This window comes from Nannobrachium achirus (assembly GCF_963921795.1).
Source record: "Nannobrachium achirus genome assembly, chromosome: 9".
Taxonomy (NCBI): domain Eukaryota; kingdom Metazoa; phylum Chordata; class Actinopteri; order Myctophiformes; family Myctophidae; genus Nannobrachium; species Nannobrachium achirus.
Genome location: NC_137818.1, coordinates 60,034,924 through 60,060,652, shown reverse-complemented (window position 1 = coordinate 60,060,652; position 25,729 = coordinate 60,034,924). Strand labels below are relative to the sequence as shown.

At 42.0% G+C, this 25,729-nt stretch overlaps 1 protein-coding gene across 1 annotated transcript; it reads left to right on the top strand.

The window, feature by feature from the left end:
* Positions 1 to 16,252: 16,252 nt before the first annotated feature.
* LOC308291034 (uncharacterized protein) lies at positions 16,253 to 21,444 on the top strand (the record flags this gene model as incomplete). The annotated part of the gene is made up of 5 exons (XM_080732948.1): positions 16,253 to 16,406; positions 16,778 to 17,011; positions 17,798 to 18,064; positions 19,721 to 20,305; positions 21,221 to 21,444. Exons 1-5 carry the CDS (start codon positions 16,271 to 16,273, stop codon positions 21,442 to 21,444), a joined length of 1,446 nt encoding a protein of 481 aa, XP_080589074.1. The 5' UTR covers positions 16,253 to 16,270.
* Positions 21,445 to 25,729: the final 4,285 nt, after the last annotated feature.

Below are 25,729 nucleotides of genomic sequence, written 5' to 3'. Positions count from 1 at the left end.
AAATCTCCAGGCTCCATTTGCCTTCCTAATAGGCAAGATGGGTGAATTACAGGGTGAGTTAGGGCATTCGACAATAGCCCCTTTTGTCACTAGAGATGCATGTACTTTCGATATCCCCTCTTCTGCATCTTTACTCAGAGGGTATTGGGCCCTGTTGGGTCTGAACGTCGATTTACCCTCAACCCCAATAGGCTTGGCATTTTTTATCTGCCCTATGTCATATTTGTCTTTTGCCCACAAACACTCTGGTACTTGTGCAAGCAAGGGGGACATTTCTGAGGTATCTAGTACCATTAATGTTTCCCAATCCTGTTTTGAGTTAGAGCTAGTTGACGTTCTTGTCATCATGCAATTGACATTTAGTGGAGTACAGTATGTTTTCATGCTGGGTGAATACCAGTTCCCTGAACCATACTCCTGCCAATCAACAGCCTCTATCACTAATTTTAACCAGGGGCCTATGTCACCCCCCTCGCCTAGTTTCTTTCCTAGGGGGATGTAGGCAGCTGTATCTGTCAAAGTGTGATACATTGTTTGCTCTTCAGTTAAATTTAGAGTAACGGCACTAAACTGGTCATTAAAGTACATATTACTTAAATTTATTTCGTCCTCATTTTTGATTTTAAACCAAAAGTTTTCATAGGTCAGATCTCTTGTGAATGGTGAAAAATGTGCAGTACAACGTAGCAATGCCGACTTGGTGAAATCATCTGGCATCATTTTATGTAACTTCTCAGATAAGTTTCTGTCAGAAAGGTCCCAATTATAGTAATAGTTTGTTGGTTCCCCCTTACTGACAGATAAATTGTAAAGGCCCAGCGTAGGACATGACATAAAAATGCCATCGCTGGAACAGTCCAATTTAACACCAAATCGACACAGCAAGTCGCGTCCCATTAAATTAACGGGGCACACTGTTGATGACAAAAATGTATGTTCTACCTTTATGTCACCATGCGCCACTGCTAACGGGCACGTCACTGGCTCTAAACAGGGCTCACCAGACGCTCCAATCGTGTTAATAGACTTATTAGATAATGGAGCGTCTGGGATCTCTTCCCGTCTAATAACTGACAGACTAGCGCCTGTATCAACAAGGAATTTTATGTTCTCACCATTCACGAGCAGATCCAACACTGGGGCTTCATCAGGGGAGACTGAGACCTGCATAAATTGACCAGCACGTACCTTTACTTCCTGCTCTGTCACTAGTCTTACCCCTTGCACAGCCACCTCCCTATCTCATAGCTGACCCGGGCTGGACACCGTCACGTCTGCAGCGGGTCCATACTGCCATGGGAGGGCCTGCTGCCGGGCTCGGTTGGTGTCCTGCGGGCCTGCTTGGGCTGCCAGGTGAGGGGAGGAGCCGGTCCAGATCCACTGTCCTGTCGGATAGCAAGGGCCAGGGGGTGATGGATACCCCCAGGTGGCCGGCTGTCCTCCCTGCCACCCCCACTGTCCTCGGCCCTGGTGTCGGTTGTTGCCCTGCCTGACCTGTTGGCCATCTGTCCTTCTTTTCTTAGCGTTCATGGGACATTGCCGTCTCCAGTGGCCTGTCTTCTGACAGAGTCCACAAATGTCTCCCGGCAGGGGCACCCCCCTCTCTCTCTTCTCCTGAGGCCACCTTGGCGTCGCATCTGTCATTTGTTGTTCTTTTCTTGGCGCCTGGCCCCTATTCTCGTAGAACATTAACTGGGCTGTCTCCAGTTTCTTTTTCTTCTCGTTGATTTGCGACAACAGCTGCCGTTCTGCGTGTTGTGCATGTGACCAGGCCACGTCCAATGGCTGAGTTTCCCAGCCCACACAGGAAATCATAACCCGGTCGTGGACAGCCGGAGTCAGATTATTTATCATGGCTGTTTTCAATAAGTCATTGTACGCCACATTGTCTTGTGCCACACCACAACATTTTTGAAAGATTTCTTCCATCCTTGATCTGTACTCATCACAGGACTCCTCTAGCCGTTGTTTGGTATTGTGTATCCTGGGCCAGTCTGTACGGACTGGAAAGGCAGCCCTCACTCGTTCAAAAAGACCACCTTGAATCTGCAATTGTGCAGTAAGAATGTCATCTCTCTCTCCATCTGCATCAAACGGACCTTTCAGTCGCTGCCATCTTAGTCCAAAAATTTTCCGGAAAAGAGTCTCTAATTCTTGTCCTGATGGGCCATACATCAGGATCAACTCTTCAATGGCCTTACACCACCTTTCAACTTCTACCTTAGGATTTGGTAGGTCTTTGATAATGTCATTTAGTTCATCGGGGGTCCAGTTTCGCTGGACTGTGACAGTGGGTCTGTAAGCGTTTATAACCTCCTGCTGGGCGTCAGCAGGAGGAGGAGGGTGAGGGTTTGGATATGGTATCAATGGCATTTGCGACATCATGCTTCGTGTCACCATACCAATCCGCTCAGAACTCCCCCCTCCTTCTGTTGGAGCTATATTCAGTCTTTCCAGTCCAGCAGTGGCCAGGTCCATGTTGTCCTTGTCCCCCTTCTCCGCGATTCCGTGGGTGGCTGCCTGCTGAGCTATCTGGGCAGCTGCTGCGTAGAGCTCCCCCGCTGGGTTTGGAGGTAGGTCGTGCATTCCATTGGCAGGAGCCGCTGCCGGTGGAGGGGCTGCTTGCTGAAGGCCGGGAACAGGTGCTGGCTGCGCTGGGGCGTGTGGATCTGCCGGGTTGGGTTGCTGCACTGGTGGGCCCAATGGGGGGTTCAGCTGGGTGCGATATGGAGGTGGCTGGAGCATCTCTTGCCTATACTTTTTCAATCTTTTATGCCTTTTCTCATCCCCACCCTCTTCTTTATTTAAAAGGGCTTTAGCCTGTTTTTCATCTCTATATTCTGCTTCTCTTTCCCATTTTCTGAACAAATCCCAATTGAGTTCTTTTGCTTTTTTCCCTGCTTTTCTGTCATATTGCTCAAGAGCATCCCTACATGCTCTTAATTTTGAGGAGCTAAATGTTCCCGCAAGCGGGAACTTTTCCTGAGTAAGTTTATGCCATAACATGATTGGCTCTAATATTTCATCTCCCCATCTCTCCACCATGAACTCTATTGGCCCTGAGAGTGCCCTTAGCCTGGAATAGCCACTCTCTCCATTCCCCATTGCTCTGGAAAGACTCAGAAAAACAAACAAGAGAAAGAAAAGAAGAATCAGAGCAGAGTTGAGTCAACAGACACTTTGGCAAACCGTCCTTGGTTACATAAAATGATACCGTACTACAGACTGATATCCTAGGATGACTTCACTCATTCCATGCGTTTCTCAAACATACGTCATCCTTTACAAACCTAATGAGTCTGTTCACACCTTGTTTTAGATATTTCTTTTCCCCTTTAAAAGGTTTATATACTGTACTATGTGACCCTTCTGATCAGTCACACCTTATAACAATATCACATTTAATACCATGTCACGAAACCCTCGTAGCTGTTCACAATTCTCATGTGTGTTCACAGATTCGCACCCAGGAGAATAACTTGAACAGCTCCCTGTGGTCCCTTTTTTAAGTTTATACGTTTTTACACATTTAAATAATAACCCAGAATGATTATTTCCGACAGCCAATTTCCCCGTCGATAACCACCGGTCCCACGATCACGTGAAGCTATGTATTAAATAGCTTTTCCCCCGAATTCCACGGGTAAAACCTTATCATGCAAGGTCTTATTCATCTACCACGGTCCTCCCCGTGAAGCTATAATGAAATAGCACCCTGGATTGCACAGGTACTGTTTTTTTTTTTAAAACAGAATCCTTATATCCTCTAAAACATGCAAAATTTGTTCATGCAACAGATTGTATTTGAAACACTCTCGTACCTTATTGAACTCTGTTCTCTGCCCATCCGACACCCGGACGTCCCACGGACGGCACGTCAACCGTTTGGAGCTGATGTATTTGCCTGGTAGCTGCAGCAAGATCCGGGAAGGTCCGTCGATGTGGACGGACAGAAGACAGAGTCCCTTCGTGGTCGCCAGCTGTTATGGATTTCTATGATTATTGCATAAAAATATACTTGAGAAAAGAAAGGTTCGAGCAGTGTTCAAACACAATCAATATTTAATCATCAAAGGAGCTCCTGAGCAGACAGCAACTACACTCAATGGGCATAGCAACTCTCCACTCCCGAGCACAGGTTATACACACCCTCTTTATACACTTCAGAGGGGACTTAAAATAAAAAAGAGTCAAGTTAACAAACATCCTTTTAAGGCTTTCAGTCAGGAATACTTTAGACAGATCATGACATTCTGGTAACAGGTGAAAGAGTGACTCACACAACAGTTGTTCTCAAACCTAGGAATAAACACCCTGACATGGCTAAACTAAATTACCTGACCTTCTGACTACCTTCAAGAAGAAACAAAGATTACATTTCATAAAATTCTATAACAGTACACACACACACACACACACACACACACACACACACACACACACACACACACACACACACACACACACACACACACACACACACACACACACGTTATCAATTAATTAAACCAATTTGATTCCAGAAATTAAATTAAATGATCTGACAAATGATGATGGATCAAGCACATGCCTCCGAGTGTCAGATGTGTGTCATTTTGTCTGGCTGGTGTCAGTGGTGTTAACATCAGCTCCACTATAAGATCTAACATCAAAAGTAAACAACACTAAATACAAACTGGTCAAACATTGGCCAAATTGTCAGCTGATATAAGAAAGAGGCAACCAATGTGAAAATAGCAGATCTACAAGCTCACTGCAGTCCAAATACTTGGTGGGTGGAGGGTCCCCAGTTAAAATGTGAATATTTTGGGAGGTCCCCATGCAGTTCAAATGTGATTATTTTGGGGGCTAACAGTCAACAACAGATTAAAATGTCAAGGTCTCCCCTTAACTCTAACAGTGTACAAATGGAACCAAATTAACCTGTTAGGGGTTGTTTGGTTCCATTTGTACACTCTCTGCTACCATTGAACAACTAGCAAATTGACATTAGCTAGCTAGCTACAAACAACACATGCTGCTAACATGGAACAATTGCTAACTAATGTTAGCTTATAGCCACACATACTACAGTACACAGCAAAGCACCTATGATAACACAAAACAAAAAAACTGCCACTTCTATCAAAAGGGCATAGTATAAGCTATTCAACACAGTTGGAACATTCAGTTCCTTTAGGATGTACTGTAATAACTTTAGCATCAGTTAGCATTAGCTTTGTATTTGTCTACTGGTTAGCATGGGCCCTTCAGGAAACACCACAGACAAAAACACCACAGACAACATTCTTAACATACATTATCCAGTGGTTAAGTATTGTTTAAATTTCACCTACCAAAAGGAGATATAAATTTAGTCCATGAGAGAGCCTTCTGCCTGCATTCACACTCACTGGCAGTGGCAGTGAGTCACTGAAAGCAATTCAAACAAACCGGTTCAATCCAGTTTCACTCTGCAGGCACATCAAAGCACTGTGTGATGTCACTGGTCTAACCAAGTTTGGGAACTTAACCCTGTAACTGCTGATGCAACAATGCATTGTTTCTCATGTGATGAACAACACTTATGCAAAGATTATATTAGATAATAAATTGATTGATAATGATAATGGGTAATAATTATTACAACTATTATAATTATAATACATACTATAAATAATTTTAATAATATAATTAATAGCCTATAATTATATTAATAAATCCGGATGTTATTTTACATAGGAATGTTATATTAGTTTTATATTAAAAAACACACAGCATCAATTATATATTTTTTCAGATAAAATACACTTATTCTGACTTGATTTTTGACATTGAGTCCGATGTAGTTGGTCCCGTCGCGTGAAAATGCTGGCTGTCCGTCACGTCACACTTTTCCCCAACTCATATCTCTGCCACCGTTGCCCCATGCCAAACTTTGCACACACAGTCCTTGCCTGGCAGACCACAACCTCCACCCCTCCCAGGACCCCCGGAGCTCCAGGGACCCCCTGTTCCAGCTGCCAAAAAGTGCAAAAATGACCAAAATTAATGACCACTCCAACAGGGCTGCTCATGGGGAATTCCCGGGGGGCCACCGACTCCGGCTGCTCCAGAACAGATCCAAAAGTGATTGCACCCCCTAGTGGAGCACCCCCTCCACTGCAGCACGCTAAAAAGGCCATAACTCGGCCCCCCAGCAACCGGGGTGACCTGCAGTAGAAAATAAGTACTATGATAAATTGTGTTATATAAAACTTATATGCACATTATTTTGCAAATAAAAGTGAGATGTAGGCATTATGTATGGCATATATGCAAAAAGTCAGACATATATGAGCTATTTATGAGGCATTATATATGACATATATGCATAAGGTCAGACATATACGAGCTATATATGAGACATTATGTATGACATATATGCAAATATATGACCATGACTATGGCATATATGTTGATATATATAAGCCATATATGACACATATATGTTCCTATATATCCACATATATGAACATATATTACCATGAATATGGCATATATGCAACATATATGTTTCATATATGTCACATATAATATCATATATGTGCATATATTTCCTTTCCGTGTACATCTGTGCAAAATTTCGCGCTTTAACTGAAAATTGCACTAAATTAGCATTTGCTCCCCTTAAATCCCCACACTAACTTCCCCGGACTACAGTCACAGGGTGTTAATCGCCCCTCAAAACAAATAGCGCCGCTAAAAGAATTTTGCGTGAATTCGTTATTGTGTTAACCTTGACAGCCCTAGTACTGATCTGCGTGATGTTTGGACAAATTCTGTTGGAGTGATATATAGTTTTGCAATTCTGCCTCCTGGTGGCACTATAACAAGACGATTTAAAACACGCACCCTCTCTCACCCGCCATCATTGTCTGTCTGTCTGTTTTCTTTGTCTCTGTCTTTCTCTCTCAGGAGTGAGGTCCCAGTCTCCCCAGACTCAGTTCTTTCGCTGTCCCCATCCTGATTGTATGTTCAGCTTCACTTCTTATGACTTCCTCCATGATCACATCAGGTTCAGACACCCTGAACTATTCCACCAAATGCTGAGGAATGGACAGATCACCTCAGCAGCCTCTCGGCAAATCACCAACTCTGTAACCAGCCAGAAGCTAGGAGACATGGATGAACCAAGTGATGATTGGGAGTATTGGACACAACAAGAGGAGACCAGTGGAGGTCAGTCAGTGTTATGGATTTGAAAAATCACAGATTCAGAAAACATATCAAATAAATAAAAAAGCTGCATCCAAAATAATATTTAAGGAGCATGGTTCAATCCACCGTTTGTCAGCCTTCTGATTGGTCCCTGAGACTCCCTGACTGGCCAACCAGAAAAAATCATTCACTTTTTGCTATCGGGGGTGGAGTTTGTGCAGTGGAGAATGTTGCTTTAGGCTTTCTTGGATCACATGACTTCCTGGGGTAGCAGCCTGCACATTGCACAAGCCTGCATTACAAACCATTGTGAACAATGGAGCGATGTTCCCAAAATATGAGTTCTGTTCAACCAATTTATTTTTACAAAATTGATAAATGGGCAGATGACAACATCATCATCCCCAAAATGATTAAATGGAAGGGTATTATCCACAATATTCATGGTAGTTAGGCTGCAACCTTACTGTGTACAAGGACTTGCTATCTGTGCAGTGCTTGCTCCACTATCATATTAAAGGAGCTATAGTCAACTTTTTCTTGAAAAAAGGATGCTATTCTAAACTAGACCAGGTCACCTGGTTGTGCCAGACCCGCAATGAAAACTAGTATGGCACTGAACTAACACATGAACACACAGGATTTTATAGTCTCAGCAACAAAGCGTAGTGAGCTTGTAGATCGGCTGTTTTCACTAGTATGGCACTGAACTAACATGAACACACAGGAATTTATAGTCTCAGCAGCTCGTCAGCCAACTCAACTCAGCTGGTCCTGTACAGGTGACGGCACTCAAGGCAATCAGAGGAAAAGAGGGACCGACCGACAGACAGACAGACCGACCGACAGACAAATCCTTTTGTAGGCCGACCCCCTGGGTCTGGCAAAGACTAGAATGTAAACAAAGTGTCGGTCCGATAACGGCCAAAATAATTATTTTATCATTATTTTACGCTTTTTTTTATTTTTGAATAGAAACACATGTATGAGGCTTATTTTTTTATAAAATATTTTCGAAACATTCTTTTTATTTTAGCATCCGTTTTTCAAGAAAAAGTTGTAATATTAACAATATGAAGGCAGAGCAAGCACTAGTCTGCATACTGTAGCAAGTCTTTGTACAGAGTAACATTGCAACCTAACTACCATGAATATTGTGGATAATACCCTTCTATTTAATAATTTTGGGGATGTTGATGTTGTCATCTGCCCATTTGTCAATTTGGTAAAAATAAATTGGTTGAACAGAACTCATATTTTGGGACCATCGCTCCATTGTTCACAATGGTTTGTAATGCAGGCTTGTGCAGGCTGGTACCCCAGGAAGTCATGTGATCCAAGATGGCCACGGTGTGAATATGGTCTATTGCTTATGCAAAGAAACAGCTTTATCTCAGAATCTACTTCCACAAACGCCGAGAAGGCCGAGAGCTGCTCTTTTTCACCACTACACTGGGCCTTGTCTATGAGGTATCTCAAATGATAATTGATATACCCCATAGAGGCTTACATTTGAAATGTTGAATTTAGAGTTGAATTGAAGAACCCAAATATTTACAACGGTATATTCACCTATATTCCTGGATTGATTTATTGAAGTATTTACTAGAAGGTTGCATAGGAAAAGGTACAGTTTCATGACAGTACAGTTCACTGATACAAGGTCAACTAAAAGGATAAGCTCAGGAAAGCAGCGGCTTGTTTACTTTGAGATTCTTCTCATATAACATTGAATGACATGACTTGACGTGATGTGACACATGTGATGTGCTGATCTGCTATTTTACTATAGCCAATGTAAAGTAGTAAAACAGAGCCTAGTTGCTTCTTTTGGAATTATTTTCATAAACCTAGCTGCTTTCTTTGGCAAAATCTGGAACACACCGATTCAGTGTTCACTTACTGAGTAGGGAGGACGTGAAAAGATGTTTAGTGAAGCTGCACACAGAGAAAAACGTAATGGCACCCTCTGTAAAAGGCTATGGAGAAGGCCAGGAATATGATCAATATGTACTAGTCACCATTGTTAACCCTCCTCTCTCTCTCTCTCTCTCTCTCTCTCTCTCTCTCTCTCTCTCTCTCTCTCTCTCTCTCTCTCTCTCTCTCTCTCTCTCTCTCTCTCTCTCTCTCTCTCTCTCTCTCTCTGATTGCTCAGGCCTCTCTCTCGAGTGATTTCCCAGGCTCAGGCCTTCCTCCATAAACACGTAGAGAGGAGCCACAACACCCGCGCTGGAGAAAGACCTTACAACTGTGAACAATGTGACAAGAGTTTCATTCGGTCATACAACCTGAAGATACACCAGCGTATCCACACTGGAGAAAAACCTTACCGCTGTGAACATTGTGACAAGAGTTTCAATCATCCATCTGAGATGACGAAACACCAGAGTGTCCACGCCCACCGCTGTGAACATTGTGGCAAGAGTTTCAATCATGCAGCCTCCCTGAAGGTACACCAGCGTATTCACACTGGAGAAAAACCTTACAACTGTGAACACTCATAGGCCTGTCCTCTAAAAATCGACAAATCGACGCCGTCGCCGGCTCGTTCTAAGCCCCGGGAATCGACGCCAATTGTTTGAGTCGAAGCGAAAATATATATTTTTTTATATCACCAGTTAGCCTACTGCGGTGCACTGCTGGACTGGTGTCATGTACTTCCAATGAGAAGTACGGCGAACAGTTATTTATTGTCTCGCACCAGCGTCGGGTTGAAAGTGAGACGGAACGGCCAGAACGGTTCAGAACCGCCGCTTCGTTAAAACATTCGGAGCCGGGACAGTGTTCCGTTAAGAGGAGGAAGCACGCTGTCAGAATCCCATATTAAATAACCTGCCACAGCAGCACAAACGCACGTCCACGAAGTAAACAATCTTCTAAAGTCAAATTAACATACACAAGTGTAGGCTACAAGTTACATTTTCTAATTAAAGTGCTTCTAAATTGTTCCAGTGTTGTAATCCATAATGAATGATTGTGTTTCGCTGTGTTTGCGTCCATGACATGTCCACACTGCTGGCTCAAGCGAGAGCTGTGCCTCCACCTTTTTATGATCCGTTTCTGAAATGAATCCGTTCTCGACACTGACTCATTACTCTGTCAGTGCTCTGTGTCCCGCGACTGCGGACTGGATCCCATCGTTCATTTAAAAGAGCCGTTCAAGAGAGCGGAATCGTTCGCGAATGTCTCATCTATACTTCACGCTGCCGAGAGACGGGGCAGAGTTGAAACAGCGGAGATGTTTTATTTGTTTTAACAGTGTGTTATAACTCTATGGTTGTACACTGCTATGCAGATAACATTTGTGCTCGCGCACCGATATCACCGAAAACACTGTGTATTCAATTCATCTCTTAATGTATTATGTTGACGATGTGGTTTAAAGCAACACTTTTTTTTTTATTTTTTACACAAAGTAGACTATAAAACGATTCGTCGACGCGTCGGATTAACCCCCGTGACTCGAATCGACTTCATAAATCCTGAGTCGAGGACAGCCCTAGAACACTGTGACGAGACTTTCATTTACTCTGCTGACATAAAAAGACACCTGCGTGTCCACATAAAACATTTCAACTGTGAACATTGTGACAAGAGTTTCAATTCATCTGCTGAGATAAAAAGACACCAGCGTATCCACACTGGAGAAAAACCTTACAACTGTGAACATTGTGACAAGAGTTTCAATCAGTCAGCTCACCTGAAGTCACACCAGCGTATCCACACTGGAGAAAAACCTTTCCACTGTAAACATTGTGACAAGAGTTACAGTCAGTCACGTAGTCTAAAGAGACACCAGCATATCCACAATGAGAAAAGTTTCAGTCACTCAGGTTTCTTTTAAAGACACCAGCGTATTCACAACAAGTGAAAAAAAGAAGAAAGAAAAAACATTCACTACAAATGAGCTTGCTGGGAGGATCAATTGCAAGATGTTTAATTATGATATGCTCTAAGTCTAATGGTTTATTGTCAGGGAGGTTATATTTAACATGAGCTATTATATTAGCCTGATCTCAGACTCAGCTCACGCAGTAGTCTGAAACTGTGCCCTATTCTGATCGCGACGCACGGTGATCGAGACGCGCGGTGGACGCGACGCACGCTCGCGGAGTGTGTGTGTGTGTGTGTGTGTGATTGTGTGTGTCTCTGTCAGTGCCAGTGACTGCTTCCACACAGAACCGCGACCAGAAACGTACTAATCAACATTAACAGCTTGGTGAAATCAGCACGAGCGTGCATGTGTGTGCCCTCCTCAGCCTGACGGGCCGAAAATAAATACCGATTCATGTACTCAGCTCCTAACCTCGCCTACCAGTCTTTCTCAGCTCCAGACCAGAGAAAGAGTCCACTCTGAGAGTGGGCGGGGTCTAAGGTCGGAAGCAGGCTACTATAATGTCCGAACTGTTTTCCTGTTTCCCAGAACATTCTGGTACAATAACCAAACTCTCAACTGTTTGGAACATGTATGCCATCATTCTCTTCTCCTTACAATGACTCGTATAAACAACATTTATTCTACAAAATAACGTGTGATGTTCTTACTCTGTCACAGTCTATTATATTTCACAGTTTGAATTCATCATAGTAATCTTTCAAGAACAGATGAGTTCCAAGAACAGATGTATAATGTGTGTGTGTGTGTGTGTGTGTGTGTGTGTGTGTGTGTGTGCTTTTTATTTATTTCTGTTATCATGTAACATGGTATGTTGGTATACGTTGTATCCTGCATTTTTATGAGACCTGATCAGACATGTGCAGCATCAATTTGTGATTGTGTTCACTGATGAAAGCTGTGATGGATGTTGGGCTGCAACTACCCATGATTGTCTTCACGAATCATGATTATTCAATAGATTACTTTCCTGATTAATGACTTTAGCCCTATTTCATACTTTGGCGCACAATAGTGTCGTGCAAGACTAGTGACTAGTGAAAGGTTTGGAAGTTTGTTTAGTTTTTTTGCCAATGACATGCTCAAGATGGGGATTGATTGTTGATTGATTATAGAGATATGTAGATTTTAAATGATTTGTGTTATAATGAATTACATTGATTTGTTGCACTACTAGATGGATGTTGTCTTCTCTACCGGTCTGGAAGATTAGCCTGGGATCCATTCCAGACTAGCCTCGGAAACCCAGACTTTTATTTTGGCGATAGGAAGAAATAATTCCAGACTGACTTTGTAGCAGTCAAAGTGAGAAAAAGACGAAAAACGTAGACAAACTGTTTGGATTCCAGGTTACTGGAACATCACATCAGTGGTTTTCAAACGGTGGTCTGGAGAGTTGGTAACCAAATGGACCGTTATAGATCTTTAAAGGACAACTTTAGTTTTTTACGACAAGGGTTCATACTTTAGATCGTAATTAAAGAATAGAAAAGATGAGTGTTAAAATTATTTCATTTTTTTTCTATTCTATTCTATTCTTTTAGAGATTATTATTTCAGTGGTTGGGGGCATGCGTACAAGTGGTTAAATATGTCATTTTACACAGAATAAGCCCATTCCCAAGATACAACGCAACCTTTTATGGTTGGATGTGACTTATGGGGACTAGAAGTGTTACTGTAAATAGCAATAAAGAAACTGCTGGCTTATTGTGTCTAAAAAGACATATTTAGCCACTTGTATGCATGCCCCAATGCGTACGCATGCCCCACATTTTAGCACAGTAAACGACAGAAAACAATAGAACAAAGTAAATGAAAACATTTTAACACTCACTTTTTCTTTTCTCTAATTACAATCTAAAATATGAACCCTTTTTGTAAAAAAAACAAAAACAAAGTTGTCCTTTAACTCTTGAGAGAGTAAAATGGTTTCATTTTGCGCTCTCAAGGGTTGAATTATTGTTAAACATCCGCATTACTTAATTTACATTAAGTACACAATTAGAGAATGTTGTAGAATTTTTATTTTGATAAATGTTTGACTGTTATCTCTATTATGGTGCCAATTAAGATCAATACAGAATGGAATTGTGGATAACATATCCAAGTTTTGGGTCTGAGAGTTAAATCTCATAAAACTATTTTTTTTCAGCATTTGAGCCAGCTCAAATTATGAATAAATAATGGACCTTGATATGAAAAGGGTTGGAAACGCTGTATGTTAGTGTTAGTAGCCGACAGTAGGGGGCAGCAAGACACCAACTGGCGTCTAGATAAACTGGTCAGAAGAAGAACATTACCCACAATGCAATTGTGAAAACAACATGGTGGCTGACTGTTGTTGACATTTTAAAGAACCATAGATTTATATGAAAACTAATACAAGTTAAATAAAAAGAAAACGAAATCGTGTCGTTTCAAAACAGTGTCGTTAAGCAGCAAGAGGCGTTCAACCAGTGAAACACAGCAGGTAAAGATGAACTAATTCACGATGTGTTTCATCTGTTTTATCACTGAAGATTAATGTCTTGTTTAGTGTCTGTATGTCTTTATTATTAACTCATCATTTAAGTTGGAATATAAGTCGAATTACTCTTAACTGCTAGCTTGTTGTAAAGTGATCATTACCACAATAGCAGCAGCTAGCCGCAAACAAAAACAAAAAATAGTGTTGCAATTTGCAGCCAAGCAGCAGCAGTAAGATATTTTTTTATACCGAGCAACTGGAGGTGCAAACTCTGTCCACTGTAATGTAATGTTAATGTGGTCGTCAAATGAAGTTAGAGCTCCATTAGCCCTGAATACATGACTCATGTATATGAGAGTCATGTATTCAGGGCTAGAGCTCCGTGTGTTCATGCTCCAGACAACAGACATTGAATCCTTTACCAACTAAACATTTGTCATGCTTTATATTTGACTTGCAGTTTGTTATGGCTTTTGATTGATTGATTGAAGGCTTTATTAGAAGTTTGCATAGGAAAATGTACAGATTCATGACGGTACAGTTCACTGGTACAAGGTCTACTAAAAGGAGATCCATGAAAAGACTAAGCTTATTTCAACAGGAAACCATTTAAGTATCTCATATAACATTGAATGACAGACAAATAGAACACAGTACTATGCAGTAGATATGTAAAGAAAAAAAGGAAAAAAAAAAGAAAACAGTAAGTCTAAACAAACAGTAAGTATACAAGGAAAACAGTATATACAAGGAAGGGGCAGGGAGGGTAGGGTTGGGCTAGGTTTTTACCAGTTGCGAACGGCTGCTGCCTGTAAGTGTTTTTTTAGGGCAATTTTAAAGGATGCTAGTGATCCACACTCCTTTATGGCCTTCGGTAAGGCATTCCACATTTTTGTGGTATAGCAGAAGAACGAGTTCGACCCTTTCTTTGAGTTGACTCTGGGTTGAACGTGATGGCGTGGCTCTGTAGTAGGTGAGACAAAATGGGTATGTGAGTGGGATCTGTGTGAGGTTATGATAACAAAGATGGATCTATGACAGTCTTGTTCCCTAACCTCGCATCACCAGTCTTTCCCAGGGAAAGCCAGGTATTCGTTTACAACCGGCCGTTTGATCGAATGCCAGAAAAGTCGACCTCTTTCAAAGTCGACCCCAAACTCGTTTCCCAACGGGTCTGAGGCCTTAGCTTGATGCAGAATAGACAAAAATCTAATATTTGCTTCTGGGGGTCCCTGGAACAAAATATTTTGTGATGTGGGTCCGTAGCCAAATACATATCATTCTGGGGGTCCTTCACATGACAAAGTTTGAGAAACACTGATGGCCACATAAGTTTTTTTCAGAAAATTGTTATGATTTAGAAGACATTTGTAGAATGTGCCTATCAGTGGTTAAGGACCCCCAAAATGTATTTTTGGCCGTGGACCCCCATCTCAAAATAGTTTGTTCCACGGATGGACCCCTATTGCAAACCTTTTTGTTCCAGGGACCCCCAGAAGCACAGATTTGATTTTAGTCTAATCTGCATCTAGTTTAAGGCCTCAGACCCGTTGGGAAACGAGCGAGGTCGACTTTGAAAGAGGTCGACTTATCTGGCTACCGTTTGATCCGGTCTAGGTGGAAACCACAAGCAGAAGAAGCAGCATTTTGTTTTGGTTCCCCCGTTTGTTTCCCCAATCCCTATTAAATGCTTGAGTAGCCTATTGTAGTCTTGCCAGTCGCTATGAGTTGAACTAAAAGATGCATATACCAAACCAATTTTCCAAAAGCAACACTACACCGCATCAAGGGGTTTATTACATAGGCCCTAAAAGTGTGTCCTTGAGCGCAGGGTAATTCTTTTGGGTTAAAACTGAATCTGGTTTGATCACTCCAGCCAAATTGTAGTCCTTTGAGGACTACAACATGACGTAAAGTGGTTTCCGCTCCCGACAAGATCAAACCCAAAGATGTGTTTGGGTTAATCTTTAAGATTTTTTTTGGGAGGGCTTTTATGCCTTTATTTATAGAACAGTAGACTGACAGGAAATTGGGGGAGAGATGGGGAGTGAGTGACATGAGGCAAAGGTCCTTTGTATCGGGAATCAAACCGGCGACGCCGGCAGCCATCCATGCCTAGGTGGCAATGCCTAAAGCCCGGATCAGAGTCTACGGTGGAGAGCTATCCACCGCAAATTTGAGGTGGAAAGCTTTCCACCTCAAGTCAGAAAATAAGTGCAGGCCATCATAGTCACGGCCCACGGTGAAGTCCTTTACCCCGTCTAGACCGGTTCAGGTCGACCAATCAGTGAACGGGGTGTAGAGCCTGTCTGTCTGATAGTAAAAACAGAGAGATGTGTTGGGAGTCGGGACTCGCGGTGGAAAGCTCTCCACCGCGAGGAATGATGTAACGTTGTAGTTTCATGACTCAAAAAGACTCGAAAAGACTACACCGCGGTGGACCCGACTATGATCCGGGCTTTAGTGGTATGCGCCTGGACTGATTTTTCAGGACTTCCAGAAACACCTATAATAGCCTGTAGATTGTACTGTATTAACATTTTAGGAATCCAGTGTTATTATGTTATTGTTCTGCTCCTAGACATCCTGCACATGGCTGTGTGTAAAGAGGAGGTTTCTCCTGAACAGGAGAGGAGCTTCAGTCTGCTCCAGGAGGAACCAGAGCCTCCACACATTAAAGAGGAACAGGAGGAGCAACTTCAAAGACGAGAGGGGCCTGGTGGATCAATGTTGACATTACCAGCAGTGAAAAGTGAAGATGGTGCTGAAGACATCTCTTCACACTACTGTGAGGTTGAAGTTGAACTTGAATCTGACCCTGAAGTCAATGAAGACAGTGATGATTGTGAGGAGACCAGTGGAGGTCAGTCAGTGTTAAACGCAAGGACAGGGACAATGTATGTGGAAAAACTGGGATTTGGCATGAAACAAAATAAAAATAAAAGTACCTATATAATAACACATTGACTGCCAGATGCAAAAAATACAATATACATTTCTAATAATAAAACATCTATATAAGGCACTTGCACCAATGTTTCCACATGTTAGATCGGTATCTTACCAAGCTATACCACTGATCTATCAACACAAACACCTCATCATGAGACCCATCAACTTTACATTTAAAATTAAACATAAGGTTTCTCAGGCGAGTTAAACATAGTAGAAAAAAATTACATTGACATTTTTTGCAATGCAGTGTTGACCACCGTGTTATTTTTCTGCTCCTAGCCATCCTGAACATGGTTGTGTGTAAAGAGGAGGATCTGCTCCAGGAGGAACCAGAGCCTCCACACATTAAAGAGGAACAAGAAGAGCTTAAAGAGGAGATACTTCAAAGACCAGAGGAGCCCGTGGAAAGTGAAGATGGTGATGAAGACGTCTCTTCACACTACTCTGAAGTTGAGCTTGAATCTGACACTGAAGTAACTGAAGACGGTGAGGATTTGGAGGAGACCAGTGAAGGTCAGTCAGTGTTAAACACAGGGACAGGACGTACATGTGTTGGGAAAATGGGGAGTTGTCATAACGACTAAATTGAACTAGAAGAATGTACTACTCTGAGCACAGGTCTCCACCAGGTCAGTTAGCTTATTGTAGGAACCTGGCTTTTTGTTTAGAACGGGCCACTCCTACAGACTGTGAAAGCCCCCTCCTCGCTAAATGCAAGCCATGCTGGATAGTTTGTCGAGTAGTTTGACATCACGACAACTCAACAAGCTGCAAACTTTCAACCGAGGTCTCCAAATGGGGTAACATTGTGGAGGATGAGGGTCTGTGTGAAATAATTTGCACATAATGGGGACTTGGAGGAGGGAGGGAGTGTGTGAGTGTGTGAGGGATTGAGAGTCTGTGTGCAAGTGAGCGAGAGAGCGTTTTACTGATCACTGAGGTTTGTTCATTTAGGCATTGACATCAGTGGCTTCCTCGTTCCCCAGACCAGTGGTTCTCAACCTGTGGGTCGGGAAGGCAGAAATTGTCAAAATAGCAGATCTACATGCTCACAACGTTTTCACAATAGAACCGTGTTATACAAAATGTAATGCCTCAACTCTCTTAACCCAACTATGTTAACCTTGACAGCCCTAATACTGATATGCGTGATGTTTGGACAAAATCTGTTGGAGTAATGTATAGTTTTGCAAATCTGCCTCCTGGAGGCGCTATAACAAGACGATTTAAAAACGCTTTTGCCCTCTCTCACCCACCATCATTGTCTGTCTGTCTGTTTTCTTTGTCTTTCTCTCTCAGGAGTGAGGTCCCAGTCTTCCCTGAGTCAGTCCTTTCGCTGTCCCCATCCTGATTGTATGTTCAGCCTCACTTCTTATGACCTCCTCCATGTTCACATCAAGTTCAGTCACGCTGAACTATTCCACCAAATGATGAGGAATGGACAGATCACCTCAGCAGCCTCTCGGCGGCAAATCACCAACTCTGTAACCAGCCAGAAGCTAGGAGACACAGATGAACCAAGTGATGATTGGGAGTATTGGACACAACAGGAGACGACCAGTGGAGGTCAGTCAGTGTTATGGATGTGAAAAATGGGATTTGGCATAATGACTAAAAGGTGGAAAAACAGAACATTTTACATAACATATTGACACATCGACTGTCAGATATTTATTCATTAATACTTCTGCTAGGGTTGCTCCTAGCGATCGATGGCTGAAATTAGCTGATTTATTCAATTAATGAATTTAATTGAATTGAATTTGGAAAGCAGATCAAATAAATAAAAAAAGCTGCATCCAAAATAGTGTGCATTTGAGGGGCATGTTTCCATTAGGTGTTTGGACACCTAATGGTGCTGTTGCTAGACTATGCTAAACAATCGCTTGCTATTAACACTTCCTAAGCCAATCTTGTCCAGGAACGTGATAAGGGGTTAGGGGTGTGCTTTGCCACAGCCCGTTATCTCGTCCAGAGACGAGTTAACTGTTAGCATGGTTAACAGGTGCCGCCTTTTTTCACCGCTACACTGGGCCTTGGCAATGAGGTATATCAATTGATATGTAGCCATTTTGCCCTTACAAATAGATAACATGGAACGTTTTTTGTTTAGTTAATAGTTATTGTTGCATTCAACCCTCTCTTCCTTCAACAATTTGTCTGTGATATTGATATTGTCTGACTGATATACTACTGATCATATTTGGAGCTCCCTCCTAACTGCCCCAAACCGTCTTCTTCAGGTACAGAACAGACTACACTCCAACTGCTGTTGTTCACAAGGACTTTTTTTTATTTTGTACCAGGTGAAAACACAGTGAAAAACAAGACAAATATACATATTTTTAGCCATAATGAATTACACAAATTACACAATATTCAAGATAATTCCAACAAACAATGCAACAAACAATAAAAGGAAATGCAATGAGTACTATAAACCCAAACTATAACTTCAAACAGAAAACCTACAATAAGACAAAACAATAACCAATAAAACTGACATACCGTGTGCGCCTTCTGTACCCAAAACATTTAGGAGAGTTATGTTCTTCTTGTAGAGACCACGTTTTGGCTCTGTCTTTTACTTTTTGTTGAGACACAGAGAACTCTTCTCTGCAGCACCCAGTGTGCCTCTGTTCTCATCTTCTGCTGCAGCTCAGAAGTGGCCTCTATTTAACTGATTGGCATCAGGTGACGACACCTACCTGTGGCATACATTATGCTACCTGAACCTTAGAGGGTGCCAAATCACATGCAAAGACACCATGTCACCAGAACAGAAATGCAGATAATTTACATCAAAACCAACAATAAAATAATAATGGCCTAGCCCCCCCTTTGCTGGGACAGCTACAGTGAGGTTATTTTGAGAATAGGATGTTCAGTATTGTATTGTGAAATGTGATGTTTTCTGGTAGCTAGGTCTACTGCATCACTGTTTAATCTGTTTAGCTCCTAAGACCCCAAACATCTGTGGATTCTCTGGATTGGCTTATTGAACAGAATATGGAGTGTGGGTCAGTATTAATGCCTGCTGTTGCAGGCTTTAAAAACGGTGGTTCTCTGTTCTCTCCCTGTTTGATGGGAAGATGTTACATTCTTCTTGATGTGATGATGACTGTCTTTTTTCAGCCAGTCTTATGTTCCTCTGTTCATCATAATTAATTGCTCTCTCTCTCTCTCTCTCTCTCTCTCTCTCTCTCTCTCTCTCTCTCTCAGGAGTGATTTCCCAGTCTTCACAGGCTCAGGCCTTCCTCCATAAACACGTAGAGAGGAGCCACAACATCCACACTGGAGAAAGACCTTACAACTGTGAACATTGTGACAGGAGTTTCATTCGGTCATACAACCTGAAGATACACCAGCGTATCCACAATGGAGAAAAACCTCACCGCTGTGAACATTGTGACAATAGTTTCAAATTGCCTTACCAACTGAAGAGACACCAGAGTATCCACACCGGAGAAAAACCTCACCGCTGTGAACATTGTGACAAGAGTTTCTTTCAGTTATCTCACCTGCAGAGACACCAGAGTGTCCACGCCCACCGCTGTGAACATTGTGACAAGAGTTTCTATCATGCAGCCTCCCTGAAGGTACACCAGCGTATTCACACTGGAGAAAAACCTTACAACTGTGAACACTGTGACAAGGGTTTTAATCGGTTAGATTACCTTAAGACACACCAGCGTGTCCACACTGGAAAAAAACCTTTCCAATGCAAACATTGTGACAAGAGTTTCAGGCAGACATCCCACCTGAATACACACCAGCGTGTCCACAATAAGAAAAGTTTCACACCAAGTGAAATAGATAAAGAAATAAAATAAAATCACTACAAATGAGCTTACTGGGAGGTTACATTTTCTTTCCTAGAATGTTAATGAAACAAAATATCATGGGGATGCAACTGGGACGTACCATCAGTGATGTAGCCGGAGGTCGACAGGTGTGAATTATGACACTAACCCTAATTATTACATTATACACATACACACACACAGTATTTCACTGTTTGATTATGAGATTATGAGTCTAAAGGTTTATTGTCAGGGAGGTTATATTAAACATGAGCTATTATATGATGTAAGAACTGTTTTCCTGTTTCCCAGAACATTCTGGTACAATAACCAAACTGTTTGGAACATGTATGCCATCATTCTCTTCTCCTTACAATGACTCATACAAACAACATTTATTCTACAAAATAACTTGTGATGTTCTCACTCTGCCACAGTCTGAAATATATAATGCATTTCATACTTTGATGCCCAATAGTGTCACGCAAGACTAATCACTAGTGAAAGTAGCTGGTTTGTTGGAATAACTGTTGCACTACAAGATGGATGTTGTCTTCTCTACAGGTCTGGGTCTGGGAGATTAGCCTGGGATCCAGGCGGACTTCATAGCAGTCAAAGTGAGAATAAGACAACAACGTAGCAAATCGGTATGGATTCCAGGTTACTGGAACATCACATTATAGCAGTGGTTTTCAAACGGTGGTCTGAGAGTTGGTATTATTTGTATTTATTTATTAGCACATAGTTGAAATACCTAACCCTGAGAGTTAAATCTCATCAAATTATGACTGGTGGTCCGTGGCTCAAATGCTGAATAAATAATGGACCTTGATATGAAAGGGGTTGTAAACGCTGTATATAGTAGTGTTACTATACGACAGTAGGGGGTCTGGCCCCACCTACAGCTTTACTCTACAAGCTAATGGACAGCAGCACTTTGCGGAGTCCTTCTCGGGAGGCCTTTATGCACCAACGATCAAAGTGGACATCAGCTTGGAGCCACCGCCACCCAAGAGGACCATCTACACCGGGAAGAAGAGGGGGAGAAAGCCCAAAAATTATTATCATTCCACAGAGACCTCCAGGCAGGGTGTGGGTCAGGAGGAGCAGCAAGACAAGTGCGGCGGATGCCAGCCTTCCTAGTGTATTCACTAATATCCTAATATTACTAATGTCCAAATATGGAGATCCCTGTTCCGTCCCTTCCCCATATATGGAGATCCCTGATGTCATCAATATTAAGCCGATATTTTCTCATGTGGTCTATGATGTCAGACATTCATCTCCATATTTGGGAAAAGTTTATCTTTTGCATTTTCCCATTCAAGTCAATGGAGAAAATGTATTCACAAATACATTAATATAAGTTAAACTATATAACTTATCTCTTAGCAAAATGCAAGCACACGGTCAATTTGACATATGGCCCAAGTGCGTGCCACCAAATTTTGAGAGGAGTAAGGAGTAGCGCGGCAAAATAAAGTTTATCCAGAAAGAAAGATGGATGGAAGAAAGTCAGACAAGTACTATAGCTGTTAGGGAAACTAACAGCTAATGCAGTTGATGCATTCAGATTACATAAATATAGTCAAATGGCAATTATGCCATTCTGAACCTGGGAATACAAGACTGGTGGTGTTGTGTCAAACATTGAATCACCAATGCAACACTGGATGCATCCTCACATTCCTCATCTCTGTAGTAAGGAATCACTGTGCATATAAAAGCATTCTCCCCCTGAAACACAGAGACAGGCAAGATGAATTTGTGTGCCTTGTCTGAAGAAGATACAGTATGTTTACATAAAGAAAGGAAAGATAATGTTAGCAAAGTCCACAACATTTTCAAATAACTTTAAGGAATCGGAAATTATAGTATTATTAAGCAAGGTTACTGCGTTAGGTACATTTTCTATCCATTTAGACCGGGAACCCCTATATTTATTTTCATTATTTTTTTATTTTGGAAAAATAAATTGCCATGTCCACAGACTCAAGAGTCACATGAAGCAGTCCCTTGTGAAGTTCTGGATGAGTTGTCAAGCTGAATTCCCAGAGCTTACAGTAAAAGCTAAATGTTACCTTTTGTAACTACTGTGTGTGTGTATCTCTGTGACAGTAGTATGCCGGCATGGGGGATGGCATATACCTGAAGTATACAGGTATGTACAGGACAAGGTTTGGGCCAGAACATGACATGAGACATGTGACTCCACTATAACCAAGAAAAGACAGACATGGACCACTTGTTAATCATGTCATGGTCCACTAGTGCAGTGTTTCTCAACCACTGTGCCTGGGGACCTTTGGTGTGCCCCTGAGAAGGGTCAAGTGTGCCCCTTGAAACTGCTTGAAAGCACTTGTATTTATGTATTTTTAAGCATTTTAAAAATGATTTAAAGTAGTGAAAACAGCCGATCGGTGCGAGGTGTTGTGTGCTTGTAGATCTGCTGTCTTCACTACTCTACTGTTGTGCGACAGCCTTATATGATGAAGCAGGTCTTTGCTTTGCGAAGAAACGTACACATTTGAAACTTGGAGATACAAGGTTTCTTCCCGACAGTGACGATATTTACACCCCCATATTATGTTGGTGTGCCCAATGCCCATGGATTCTTGTGACATGAAAGGTGTTCCCATGCAGAAAAAAGGTTGAGAAACACTGCACTAGTGTTCCATGGACCACAAGTTGAGAAACATGCAGGTCACTCAATGAGTGGTAGCTGACAGCAGTTGTTATTCAGTGGGAATCAAGAACTTCCACAGATGTTAGAATCTCAAGAAGGAGAAGTGATACCAGATTGCCTTATCATTATTATGAAATGTGCCCATGTAATAAGGTGTGTCTGCTCACTCATACATAAGTTACACAACAGTATCAGGCTGGATTAAGAAAAAGAAGAAGAAGAAAAAAAAAAGCTGACTATAATGCATTATAGACATGGGATGCATAAGTGTTACCGCCCCGGGTTCACAGTCAGTTGAGGCAGGGGTGTCAGGCATAATCGCCTATAACATTTTCGCCAGGTCTTTTCGCGGGGCACTTTTGCCGTGGAGGAGAGTCTTTTCACTACTAGTCTGAGCCATTTCGCCTATCCTCAATTCTGCTGTCAGACTGTCCATGTTTTCATATTATCTCTTTGTCATTTAAATATTATAGTGACTGTGACAGTGGTGTTACATGTCAAACCTACACACGGCTATCCTATGCACTCCATAGTAATCACATAAATACAGAGCTATTGGAATCAGGTGCGCCCAAATAATTAATTAATCCATGTCCCGATACTATACATTCTTTGGTGCAGTATTGAACAGTATTATAAAATGAACAGTGTTGTAGGTCTATTATTGTTTTAACATTAGGCTACACAAAATATATATGTAGGCTATTAGCCTATAGGTCTATATAAGATATGCTACACCTAAATAGCCTATAGAATCAACCTTGCCTGTCAACAGGCATAAAAAACTATTTTGCCATTTTTTAGGAATAAAATGTGATGTAAATAATAAATGTCAAGTAAACTGTTAGATTCACTTGACACCACTGTCACAGTCATAATATTTAAATGACAAAGAGATAATTTGCAAACATGGACAGTCTGACAGCAGAATTGAGGATAGGCGAAATGGCTCAGACAGGTAGGTGAAAAGACTCTCCTCCAAGGCGAAAATGCCAGGCGAAAGGACCAAATGCGTGTAGGCGAATATGTTATAGGCGAAAGTGCTGGTGACCGAGGCAGGGGCTCTACTGTACAAACAAGAACTTATTTATTCAGAATCAGATCCCTATTAAACGTTTGGCTTGGGGTGGTTCCCTTCTGGCTGGCGGGGGGTCTCCGCTCTGACTGGGGGTATTGATTAATTAATTAATAGGCTACTTTATTAGAAGTTTGCATAGGAAAGAGTACAGGACAGAGTAGGCTACAGTTCACTGATACATACAAGGTCAACTAAAGAGATTAAGACCACAAGAAAACGGTTAGGTGTGTTTGCATTACGGTCCCTTTTTCAATTAATACAAAAAAAGCAGTAGGACAATAATATTCGTGCCTAATTGTATCCACTGGGCGCGCGCAACTCCGTCGTACGACAAAGTATAATGAAAAGGCGCATATTATTTTGATTGGTTCTCAGGGCTAACTCTCATCATGCGACAGGGGGCGGGGCTCCTACCCATGAGTTTATAATAACCTGAATAACTGAATTAGAAAATGTCACGGTCTGTTTCCCCGTTTACAGAATGCCTTCCCAAGACCTTTGTCAGAATAGGTCGTGCATTACTGAATAACAGCAACAGAACACTTGATCTTGCGACTGTGAGATGATCTTCTAAAGTCAACGGATATTCGACCAGAGGAGGAGGAGGAGGAGGTGAGCCTGAGGAGGCGGCGGTGAGAAGTGGAAGAAACAGATTGCCCGAGGAGAAAAGTTGTGGATCAAAGTCTGGTGGGTTCACTTCAGCAGCAGCAGCACCGGGGAACGTTCCGCTTTACCTGCCGCTCAGAGTCACCGGTTAACGGGCAAGAAGCGAACTCGTTTCAACGAACTCGTTTCCTACAGAGGATCGCCCCGATGGTCAATTCCAACACACTGAAGACCATAGCTGGTGCAATAATCCAGCCCCTCTTTGACTACGGAGTCCACGTATGGTATTGTGACGCCCCACAAGCCCTGAAAACTAAACTACAAACAGCCCAAAATAAACTAATTAGGGTCCTGCTTAGACTTCCCTATCAGACTCACCTCACCGCTACTCACCAGTTAAGAGTGGGGTGGCTCAGAGTAGTTGACAGAGTACAGCAACTTGCAATGGGCCTGGTGTACAAGATACACTACACCACTATGATACCCAAGTACCTGTCAAAATACTTTATAAACATTAAGGATGTCCATAATTACAACACCAGAGGCAGCGCCACAGATCACTTTCAACCCAGAGTCAAAACCAACAAAGGGTCAAACTCTTTTTTCTGCTATACCACCAAAATGTGGAAAGCCTTACCGAAGGCCACAAAGGAGTGTGGATCACTAGCATCCTTTAAAATTGCCCTGAAAAACCACTTACAGGCAGCAGCCGTTCGCAACTGGTAAAAAAGAATCTAGCCCAACCCTACCCTCCCCTGCCCCTTCTTTGTATATACTGTTTGTTTTGACTTACTGTCTTCTATTTTGTTTTTCTTTACATATCTACTGCATAGTACTGTGTTCTATTTGTCTGTCATTCAATGTTATATGAGATACTTCAATGGTTTCCAGTGGAAATAAGCTTAGTCTTTTCATGGATCTCCTTTTAGTAGACCTTGTACCAGTGAACTGTACCGTCATGAAACTGTACCTTTTCCTATGCAAACTTCTAATAAAGTCTTCAATCAATCAATCAAGGAACCGCAACACGGTCCTCCTCCTGCCGGGCGGACACGTTC